This window comes from Echinops telfairi, unplaced genomic scaffold (assembly GCF_000313985.2).
Source record: "Echinops telfairi isolate 266 unplaced genomic scaffold, ASM31398v2 ScPeMD7_70;HRSCAF=299, whole genome shotgun sequence".
In the NCBI taxonomy this organism is placed as follows: Eukaryota; Metazoa; Chordata; class Mammalia; order Afrosoricida; family Tenrecidae; genus Echinops; species Echinops telfairi.
Window position 1 is genome coordinate 64,632,366 of NW_022103968.1, and position 12,207 is coordinate 64,644,572.

The following is a 12,207-nucleotide window of genomic DNA, read 5'->3' on the forward strand; positions in this document are numbered from 1 at the left end:
GATGGGTGCAGACCTCTGCATATTTACTAAAAATCATCAAATTATCCACTTAAACATTAATTTCATTGTATACACATTATCCCTCAATAAAACTGCTAAAGGATGGAAGGAAGGAAGGAGGGAGGGCAGGTAGGAGAAAGGGGAGAAAGAAAAGCAGTTAGAGTAGATAAGAGGGGTCAGAAAACTTTGGCACCCTGAAGTCTGCTGTAAAGGTATCTACTGATGACAGGCCATGGAAGAGTACAAACACAGGCTGAAACAGATCATTCTCTCGCTTTTAATCAGTCACAGCACAGTCACTGGCTGGGAATCAGTCCAACTGCTTAAGTTCTATGAGCCACCGGCAAGATAAAATTACCCCCTTTTCCTTTCTTAACCTTATTCCATGTCTCTTACCAGTCTTACCAGGTATTATCTCTCCATTTTCTTGCTTAATTAAAACTTTTTAATTTAAATTAATATTTCTGTACCAGGTAATACATGATCCTGATATAAAATGCTATCCAGTATCAAGCAAGCCTTTCAATCCCTGACATGTGGTTATAATTAGCAACTTCTTAGGTAACTGAAATTTAGGATTAAATTCAAAAGTTACAATTTAGTTAAATGGACAGAAATTGCTATGTACAAGACACTTAAGCCAGATGTTATAAGATAAAAGATGAGCAAAAACATTCCTTACTCTAAAAAAATGTAGTCTGTATAGTCTAGTAGAAAGCTAGAGGAAACTGTGTATTCAACGAACTATCACTTCCTAGCTATTTACTGAGTCCTTATTATGTGCCAAGTACTCATCTAAATATTGAGGACACTGTAGTTGTGAGAAACAGTCTGTCCCCACAGAGCTTATAGTCCTGGTGGAGGGAGACAAACACTCAACAACTAATTACATGGCACCTTATTCCTGAGAGCAGTGTCTCCAGAGATACCACTATCTTCTCCTGCTCCCACAGGGCATCTACACATTGCAAACCCCAGGTGGTACCTGGCAGCAGGAGAAAGTACACCACTTCTATCACTTTGATTTCTGTCAGTATTTAATCCTCGTAAAACATCATTTTTCCATATCTTTCACCCTTCCGCTCATGTTTAAAACTTCCCACTGTCAACTAGGATAAAACTTAAACTTCTTCGCCTAGTATTTAGGATCCTCCACATCTGATCTCACATTTTACCTTTACAGCTATCGCCCAAGAACTTGCAGTTACAGTCCAATAACACTGATTTTCTAATTTCTCCCAAACCCTTGTGTTTATTCAGATCACAGAGAGCAAAACAAAACAAAACAAAACAAATAACCCAAACTCACTGTCATCAAGTTGATTGCAACTTAGAGAACAAGGAGTAGCAATAAACAGGCTCATTAGTAGAAAGATAATTACAGTTCTGTTTTGAGTGCCACCTCTTGTTTCTTAAGAGATCTTAAATAACTAAGTCCCAGAAAGCACACAGTATCTGAAAAGTGGGGATTCTATTTAACCAGCAGGATTGCTGTGATAATTAGGGAGAATTTAAGTAATGCCAACACATAAGATAGGGCTTCAAAAAGTTCATGAAAAAAATGATATTGAAAGAGAATGAAAAATGTCCACAAACTCCTTGAAACCTCCTTGTTGAATATCAGTCTTCCTCCATGAGGAATGTAAGCTCTATGAGGGCTGAGACTTTTTTGTTTCCCATAATTACTATGTCCACAATATTTAGATGAGTGCTTGGCACATGGTAGGGGCTCGATAATATCTATGAAGTTACAATTCTTTGCAAATGTAGTTTTCTCTCACTAGACTATTACAGACTATACTGTACATTGATTGGGGACAGGGGGTGTTTCTGTTCATCTTTTATCATTCTCACAGCATCCTGCACATAGCGATCTCTGGCCAATGAACTGAACTGTAACTTTTAATCTCTGTCTTAAATCTAAAAATTATTAAAGTTTACCAGCTTCAACACTCATAATACAGAGAACCATCACTGTGAATTAAGCCTCTAAGATCTCAAAAACCTTGTCTTGTGAAATAAAAGCATATGGTAATTACTCAGAGCCTAAGTAGAGAAAAATGTCCCATGAATGCCAAAAACAAAACCAAACCCCAACCCCCTGCCATCTCGTTGGTTCTGACAACAGAGACCAGATGGGGTTCAGTCAAACTGCCTCGTGGGGCTCTCACCGCTGTTCTCTTTAAGGACGTAGACTGTGATGGCTTTCTCTGATAGACAGCTGGTGGGTTTGAGCCACCGACCTCTCAGCAGCCAAGAGCTTTCACTACCAAGAGCTTTAGCATTAGGTTTCCTAATCCTTCAAGCTGTTACTCAGGGATAAAACAGCTAGAAACAACTGATGGAGCACAGCACCTTCAGAGCAGAGGCTGGCTGCACAATGAAATCACCTGGGGAATAGATTAAAAGCCAAACCAAATCAAACCAAACCACTGTTGCCTGAGCCCAACCCACTGAACTTCACATTTAACTGGTTTGAAGAAGGCTCTGGCCACCATACTTCTTACATCTTCCCCAAGGTGATCCTTCTATGAGGTGGCAATGACAAATACTGCTTTAGTGTACTGTTTCCCAAAGAAGGCGATACCATGCCTGGGCAGTGGGGGGCGCGGGGGGAACCTCTGGAATGATCCAGGGGGCTACAAAAGCAGATCCTGGAATATGTGCTACATTATTAATGTACATTTTATCCTGGATTATGGGCTACATTATTGTTTTTAATTGCTGTGTGTGTGTGTGTGTGTGGGTAATTTTTTTCTGAAAAAAGGGTGGCATGCCAAGTAAGTTTGGGAACTTATGCTTTTGACTAGAAGAGGATGCTAGGAAAGTGCACCCTGCCATGGAGGGCCAGGGTCTGGAGCAGGAAGCCTTGGGTGCTTGTCCAGACTCGGGCTGGGTCATTAATATCTCTTGTATGTTTCTGTATTCACAAAAGCAAAATGCGATCTTACAAGGCTGTTAGAAAGACAGAACAAGAAAAAGGACTATGAAGCACTGCAAATGATTACTTACACAAAAGTCGGTCCTGCAGTCTTTTAGGTCTAGTTTGATTTCATGATACAGGGCTTCACACAGAAGTGAGTAACATGAGCCAGATGAAAATTTACACTTTCATGGCATCAAATCACAAAATGGAACAAAAGACGCAATTAACAAGCAGATGGGGACTCCCTTTTAATGGGAAATGGTCCTAAAGAGATGGAGCAGTAACCTTAGGAGCAAAGGCCTTTCATTAAGCCTCATTTTAGTTCATTGCTATGTTCACAAACGAATCAAAAGGAAAGGACGATCGATCTTAATCTCCTCATTCAAGCAGGCTAGATATTCTACACCAGAGGAGTTCAGCTCCCTAGGTTTTCCTTATCTGATAACATTTGCCCTTTTACTTTAGAACTCTTGTGCAAGGTCCCAAGTCCTAAATTAATTTCCACTAAAGCTGAAGTACTCTATTCTGTAGAGAAAGTTGTCCCTAACACCTAATTCACCGATTCATAATAAAATAATAAAGTATCCTATCATGATAGATAACAAATTGAAGGTCAAATCAATGTCAGACCAAACTTTTTTTTTCAAACTTTAAAAATAAATATGGTCAAAAGAGTGTTTCTTAATACAGACACTCTGCTAAGTACTAAAACAAATGCTCCTATACACTGTAATCAATTGTCTAACAATACCATTTCCAATGGATAGGAGCTGTGCATTGGGTAATATAGAAAAGCTTTCTAGACGCAAAATATTTTCTTCTGTAACTTTCTGTTACTGATGATCCTCAAGCCTTTCTCCCGACTCTGCTCTCTGCCAATGGCACGTCTGCTGTGGGGACAGACTGGACGGAGCTCAGAGGTGCCAACCTTTTCTCTCACAGCCCAGACATGTCCAGAGGGTTTTTTTCAGAGCTTCTCAGCATTCAAGACCAGGCGGAAAAAGCCGGCCTGATAAGAACTACTTTTTACCAAGTTAGAACAATGCTAGTAGGAGCCCTGGAGCTCCTACTAGTAGTTGGACATTCATTAGGCTGCAATCGCAAGGTCGGCAGTTTGAAACCACCAGTAGCTCCTCGGGAGAAAGATTAGGCTTTTCTATTCCCTAAGCAGTTATAGTCTTGGAAACCTACAGGGGGTCGCTCTGAGTCAGCATTGACTCGATGGCAGTGACTTTGGTTTGAGTGAGTTAGGACAAGGTTACTTACAAGAATTCTTACAATAACCAAGAAAGCTGAGACAAGCACAATTTTTAATTTTCAATTACTGAGTCTTTAAACCTGGACAGGCTCTTATAATGAGCATCCAAACCAAACCTCTTCATTCATGAGGTCAATTGGTTAAGTGCATGCAATCTGAGGCAGGACTTGAACTCAAATCTTCTAGCTCTCTACTATACTACACTACTTCAATAATCTCTCATGGCACATTTTTAGTGCTGATCAATTTCTGTCAGTCAGATGGTGATCATTATCCACTGAAAAGGTGTGCGTATGTGTGTGCACGTGCACCGAGTATTCAAGTATGATCTTTATGACGATCATAAAGTTAACTAGCTTCTGCTTTAGTTTGTCCATACCACCCCACCTGGTAAACCCCTTGCAGACTTAGTTCCATAAACTACCTTTTCTCCTACCAGATGCGGTTGCCATGAGAGGACATCAGAGACCAGTGTTGACTAACACCACGGAAACTCATAATCGCCAATCTTGATGCTGCTCAAAAATACTTTCAATCATTTTTCTTCCAGAGTTCTCTAGTAACCTCAGGTTCTATGTTTATTCCTTTCCACACAAAATGTAAACAGATACAGCCATGTCATTTGATTGCTCACAACCCTCTGCATTCCCACCGTGCTGTGAATCCAGTCAGAGCTCCTTCCGTGTCTAAAAGGCCCTACATGTTCCAACCAGGTTCTTCCTCTCCAACCCCATCTCAGGCCATTTTCCTCTTTGCTCAGTATGCTCCAACCACATTAGTCTCTTTCCAGCTTCTCATGTACATAGGTTTGTCTTTCCTGCCTTGGAGTTTAGCCTATGCTATTTCCTTCCTCCTTTTCTCGGCTTCTTACTTCTCATTCTAACATCCCTTCTAACCGCACCATTCTAGGGAAGTAGCTCTACCAAAGATCTCCAATCATTACCATTTCACCCAAACCAATGGATGCTTATCATCTTTATCTTATTGGACCTTCTCCGTAGCAAGAGACCTCTGTTTCTGGACCCTCTACTTCCTTGGTTTTGATTTCACTACTCACTCTAAATACTTTTGTATTTAGTCTAGATTTCCTTTCTGAGATGCTGACATGTCAGTGTTCCATTGGATTCTATCCTTGACCCCTGGTTCTCTTCTGTATAGTATCCTCCTTGGACACTCTCATGGTCTCAGCTTTAATGGCATGATGACTGTAGATTTGAATATCCATCTGCGTGTGGACAGTTCACAGGCAACTTTTGTTGTTTGCAACTGAACTCTTTCTTCCCCACTAAGCCAACTCCTTAATCTCAGTTCATGATGCCACCACTCTGAGCCCAGAGGAGAATCCTGAGAACTAGTTTGGACTCTCTTCTCTTCCTTCCTTCCTTCCTTCTTCTCATTTTTTTCTATCCCTTTGGCTCTGGTATCAGAGATGAATTAATCATAATTCTTGGTTGAAGACACACTCTCATGATTATGTTCAGACCTTTGCAATCTCCCTATGTTCCCATGGCTCCTTTTCTTCCTCCAAGTAAAGCTGCCTACCTTTCCTTCTTTGAAGTGCCTCTTGAGTTGTTTCTGCATGGCGGTCAATTTCTTGGACTGCACTCCACTGTAGGCCAACAGCATGCCACCGAACTGCCTCTCCGTAATTCTCCCATCCACAGGGTCATGGCGTTCAAACTGGATGGGAAGCCAAAAGAGTATTCTTGGAGTCAGGTGGAAAATATTTTAATGTGGAATAGAAAACAGCCAATGTCTGAGATAGCCTGCTTACATTATAATGTTAAGCAAGATCTAAAAAAAATTATTCACCAACATGATTTTTTGTTAAAAGACCAGGCTTACTGGTCTGAAAGAGAAGTGAGGAACTCCTGAGATTGTGGCCCTCATACAGCTCCGTAGAAGAACCAACCGCAAGGGACTTACGGGCAGGTCTTGTCCAGGGATAAAGCTCAGTAGACACAGGGAGGACACAGGCTGTTACATGTTACAGTGTGGAAGTTGCAATCCATTTCACAAATCAGAGTATGTATGGATTGTTGAATGGAAATCCGATTTTCTTTGTGAACTTTCAACCAAATCACAGCAAGAAGGTTTTTAAAATACTAGTTAAAAAAAGACCAGTGTTATAATTTAAAATGATAAATATCAGAATGTGACCACGTATAAACATGAAAAATAATGGTTTCAGTCAATTTGTTGAAAATTGGGAATAGAATATGCTGACAGTGGCTTTAAAGGAGGCATTATTTCAATGCAATTAAGAGGAATGTGGTCGTTAGCTGATTTTATGTCAACTTGAAGCTGTATGAAAGTGTAGGGGTGGAACCCAAGCAGTCAATCAGGCCTGATGGCGCCTCCGTGGGGGTGTGGCTTTCTTAGAAGGAGGACCTTGGGAACCTCCCCCTCACTTTGCCACTTTGCCTTCCTGCCTGCTGGGACTCCGCTGGCCACCCTGAGAGCTACTGCAGCTCTGCCATGGTTCCACTGACCTGGGATCCCCAGGATTCTGCCCCCAACACCTGGAATCTTGCAGTCTGTCTGCATCATGGCAGGTGGCTGCGTGAGAGTCTGCAGAGGGACTTAAGGACGAGTATCGGGCTGATGGACTTGAGTTGGACTGACACTTTCTTAATGTGTAATTACTACTTGAGATAAAGTTCTGTCTTATAAAAAAAAAAAAAATCATTCACAGTAGAAACCGAAGGTCCAGGTTCTTATGCCAGCTTTGTCACGAATTAATGATGACTTCAGGAAAGTCACTCAACTCCTCTGGGCCTCAATTCCCTCAGGGATAAAACAGAGCTGCTATAATAGCTCATCTACCTCAGAGATCATAAATATCCTTGTAGGGACTAAAATCAATTTTAAAACCCCATGCCCATTCAATGCCTTTATTAGGAATAAATGCTCTTTGGATCATCTCTGCTCTTGTTCCTTAGAGAAGACTCAAAAGTTAATCACTATAAATTATATCAATTATATATATGTAAAATCTTATCAGTCCCTTAATTTGTACTTATTAATAGTGTTATTTGTATACTCACCCAGACCTGTAAGAATTTCAAAGAAGAGCAGTAAATTTTCACGTTTTCCCCAAAAGCAGCAACTAAAAACTAGGATTCCAATAGAAACTGGGGTGAGGGGGGAAAGCATACAGTGCAGAATGCCTTAATTAGACTTGCTAACCAAAAAGCTACTGAGAAAACATCGAAGATATTTAAATATGCAGATGGAAAGGTTAATTCTAAAGGACCTCACCATAATCTAATCTAAAATGAAAATTTAGATTTTCATTTATGAGTGGAGGGAAAAAAGAACATTATCTCAGTCCCGGTTGCAGTGTTCATGACACAAATGCACAAGTAGTAAAATGGCTAAAGAGGTACTAAGAAACCAATTAGAAAGAAAAACAATTTACAGGTGGTAACATTTCTCTGTGGTCTTACTGGAAAATAATGATTACCAGGAAACCTTCAGATTCCTCTATGGCAGAGCATAATCTCAGTCTCACAGACCTGCGATGTGGCTGGACAAGGTCATGTGAACACGCGTTCCTTGACTGTGTGTCTACTAGTTGCCCAGCACTGTCAGTCATTGTGGGGCACAGGAAAGAGGACTGAGCTTCTGTTCTAGGGATCTTACTCTTTGGTATGGAGTAAAACTTACATATGAGACACTAAATTCCTTAGCTGAGTTCATCGATAGAAATCTTAATTTATTTCCTTATTGGTGATACTGTGTCAGTGAGCAAGACACCAGCACTATTTTTAATAATAGCTGTACTATGGGCAAGGCACTTTGCCCACATAATTTTAAATTTAGTCACTACTCTATGGAGCAGAAGGAGCCCTGGTGATGCAGTGAGTTCAGTGTTTGCAAAGTCGGTGGTTCAAACCCACAAATAAGCTGCTTTTCAGGAGAAAGATGAGGCTATCTGAACAGAAAAGATACATCTTTTCTGGGAAAGACAGCCTAGGAAACCTAAAGAAGTTCAACTTTATCCTATAAGGTTGCTATGAGTCAGAATTGACTTGACAGCACTGGGTAGTAGGTCTATAGGGCACATATTAGTTTCATTTTATAGATGTATATGGAAGAACTAGAATTCAAACTCAGCTCTATCTGGGTCCAAAGACTCCTGTTTCATCCTTATAAGTAGTACTGCATAGACAAACTAGAGGTGACCATGAGGTTATTTTGGATAAACTGATTGAAGGCCATGGAGTTTAGTGATATTTAGGTAAAAACCCAGACTATTTCCCCTATGAAATTAGCATCATCAATATTAAGTGAAAGCCTCTTTTTCAATGCAACTACTCAATATTTCATGGTTGAAATACCATCGTTGCTTCAGGGCTGATTAATTTTGACAATATCAAAGTTTTCAAGATTCAATTTGTTTGATTTATGGTTCAATTTACCATCCTGAAATAAATTTTGCAAATGGACAGGTTTTCTGCAGGATTCAGATCAGATTTGCAGTGAAATGTGGCACCGAGACAAACGTGGGAGATGCACCAGTGTCTCTGAGCATCTTCCAGGCGTGGGGGACAAACCTATGGCCTCTGCTCTCGGCTTCAGCACTCAGAGTGCATCATTCTACTCTTTGCTGGGAGAGTGCACAGCTGTGGGGGAAACCCGGTCGTCTGAATTATAGTGCACAGCTGTGGGGGAAACCCGGTCGTCTGAATTATATGAGCCTTAAGGTTTATCTCTCAAGATAAATTCATGGTTGAACTATTTCTTGCTCATTAGTTTTGGCGGCAGCTGCAACTTGCTCCAGTCTTCTGAAAGGCCTTCATTTTTCTGTTCTCCTTAGGGGCATAAAGCCTCACTTCTGCTATGCTTCACATACAGCACAAATGACTTCCAGCCGAGATCCCCAAGGAACAATTCCAATGCTCAAATCTGCATTTCTCTACTAAAGTTCTTTAAACTCAGGCGTTTCTACTAATGGGTTCTTTTATTTACCATTACTTTAAAAAGGCGATTAGAACCGTAAGGGACAAAAAACTATGAAATTCCAAGTGTCCATGAATGTAGTATGGCTGGCTTCAAAGTTATTACAAAAAGCTTGAAGCTTTTTCAATGATTTAAAATTACACAAGCAGCAAGTGGAGGCAACTGTAATGAAGAATGTGCTGTACAGTGAGTTCTATCCTTTCAAAGTGAGGGCATATTTACACTAACATTTAAGGGCACACTGCAGTTGTATGATAGGAGTAAGCAGCAGCTTTCTACTCTTTATATAAAGAGTTACAGTCTTGGAAACCCACAGGGCAGTTTACCTCTGAGCTGGAATTGGCTCTGTGGTTTTGGTTTGAGGGAAGCTTGTCTTCTTTTTAAGATCTTAAACTTGTCCGGAGGTAGTAAGGAAGTTTTTTTCTCTTTACAAATAAATATAGGAAACAGACCTGAACAAAGGTGCTATTCATTCAACATTTATTCACTAGCCTAGGCTAGGGAGTTATCAAGGGCCCACCTTAGAGATACATTTTCAAGGGCAACAGCTAAACAACATGTAGCCCTAGGGGTGAACTGTGCATCTTAAACCCGGACAACCCCGTGAGTGCATCCTTGGAGCACCATGCCCCTGTCATGCATGCTGTACCTGAGACATGGGGGCTCAAGGGAGGAGGGGTCTTTGGGGGAAAGGAAAATTATTACAAAATTACCCACTCTATAAAAAGCTTTTAGTTTTACGTTTGGAAGCAATGAAAATATTTACTAGCATTTTACTGTACCAAATGTTGGTAAAGCCTCTAGTTTGATGGCAGAGGATTTCCTTCTATTTAATCCCATGACAAAGAATGTGTGCTTTCTAACACATCATCCACCATTTGCGTTGCTTGTCTGTGTCTAGGAGAGCTGAATAGGCTAGCATCTAAATCACTGCCACTTTCTCAACTGCTGTCTTCCGGTTCATTCTGCGAGCTGCAGGACAGGCAAGAAGGGACCAGGGCAGAAGAGCCAAAAAACAGTCAGCAAGATTTCCCCTGGCTTTCTGTCGATACTGTGCTCCTTGCCCCCTGTGGGGAGCAGGGATGACCTTTTGGAAAGACAGATGGGCTACACATGTCCAGGTGAAATGATTTAAAGAAAGCGAGGAGCCAGGAAGAGAAGAAAATATGTATATCACAAACAAATGCCAAAAACAAGATTAGGAAACCAGCAAAAAGACAAAGAAATCAGTATCTACAAATGGGTCTTGATTCACCAAAGTCTCTTGAGGTTAATACATTGCAACAAATGTAAAGTTCAACCTCATTTTTCTTCATTGATTACTTTCAGAGACTGGCCCGAACACATTCTTCCCCAATACACGTATTTAACAATGGTAATTCTTGCCAGGCTTTAGCTAGTTCCTAAACTGCACCATGCAAGGAATGCACAAGAGTCACACACCACTGAGCTGAACATATCTATGTTTTCCGATCTGATCGTATTTGGCTCTTGAGAGTTCAATCACACCACTGCTGCTGAGACCGGTTGGCAAAGGAGCTGGATTCTTCCACCCCTATATTTCAAGTTTGGAATGGCTTTAAGGAATTTCTTCAGGCCAACACACACACTCCACCCAGTTAACTTTAAACTTCTGGATATTATAATTGCCTACCTCATTTTTAATTTCATCTCCCCTTACAAGAATCATGTGCTTTTTTAAAAAAAAAACATTTTATTAGGGGCTCATACAACTGTTATCCCAATCCATTCACACATCAATTGTGTAAAGCGCATTTGTACATCATTCTCAAAACATTTTCTCTCCACTTAAACCCCCGACATTAGGTCCTCATTTTCCCCCTCCCTCCCCGCTCCCCTCTCCCTCATGAGCCCTTGATAGTTTATAAATTGTTATTCTGTCATATCTTGCCCTGTCCCCTTCACCCACTTTTCGGTTGTCTGTCCCCCAGGGAGGAGGTCACATATAGTTCCTTGTAATCTGTTCCCGAATCAAGTGCTTTTTAATTCCATTCCCTTCCCCTGTAGCACTCAGTATTTGGTCAGTTCAGACTGGACACAGGAACAGGAGCCCAGATACCTCTGACCTTGAATTGAACCCAAGAGCAAAGAACATTTGGGCAGAGGGGTTGGCTGCTGAGTGCATCTGCACCGTCTTATAATAAGTGGCGCTACCTCACCCAGAAGCCTTTGCAAGAGTCCTCATTTAGACATTTCTTGAGGAGGCACCCTCTTACCATAACCCCATTCATGCAGACTCAAGTCTCACATTCTCGACCTCTTTTCATGAACAAACGTAACATCCCTCCCATCTCAACTCCCTTATAAACTCTCCTTTACCCTTGGCTCAGTGAGTGGTCTGTATGCTCTAGGCCCCCCGCTGCTCCCCTTGCAAAGATGCTTCTTTATCCAATAAATCTTTTTCCCCATCTCCCTTTGCAAGGTAGCTCTCTAACCAATCTATTTGCTTGTGAGGTAATCTTGGTTCCCTGCTTTGTCACTCTTCTGAACAGGGAAAGAACCTTCAACTAGAAGCTTGCTCTGCTAACACTGCTACCAGGAATGAGAATAGCTTAATAGGAAAAGTGATTCCAGGTACAGTTCTCTACTGAGAACCACGCAGTCAGCATGGCATCCACATTTCACTTTGAATGTGAGATCTACGTTTCTGCAATTGGCAGAAAATCCCAGCGAGTCACGGGTCAAGTTTCTAGGGGGCTGAATTTTCTTGATCTTTCAGTAGGAGACGTATCTTCACTATCAGCACTCATCAGGTTCGATGGTTGTCTTTTAGCTCAATGGCTCAGTCTGAGGAAGAGGGTCTACAATTGAGAATGGAGGCAGCATGGTTCAAAGCAACCATTACAAAGGACCAACCTAAATGGATAGATTTTTCCATTTAAAAATAGTTTTTCAGAAAGTCAAGCAGGTAAGCAAGTCATGTGACCAAGCGACATGAAAATTAAGCATATAGTAAAGCTAAGAAAAGTTACCCTCCACAAGATATGACAAAATACCCATTTATAAACTATCAAGGGCTCATGTGGGAGGGGGGAGC

The 12,207-nt window shown here is 41.1% G+C and overlaps 1 protein-coding gene across 3 annotated transcripts in view; it reads right to left on the bottom strand.

Annotated features, from left to right (window-relative positions):
- The window catches only part of MICU1 (mitochondrial calcium uptake 1), a 246,523-nt gene that overhangs the window by 68,525 nt on the left and 165,791 nt on the right, over nucleotides 1–12,207 (bottom strand). For all 3 annotated transcript variants that reach the window (XM_045291556.1, XM_045291555.1, XM_030885953.2), the window contains one exon: nucleotides 5,727–5,864. In XM_045291556.1, coding sequence (XP_045147491.1) covers nucleotides 5,727–5,864 — 138 coding nt within the window. The remainder of the gene's footprint in view (nucleotides 1–5,726; nucleotides 5,865–12,207) is intronic.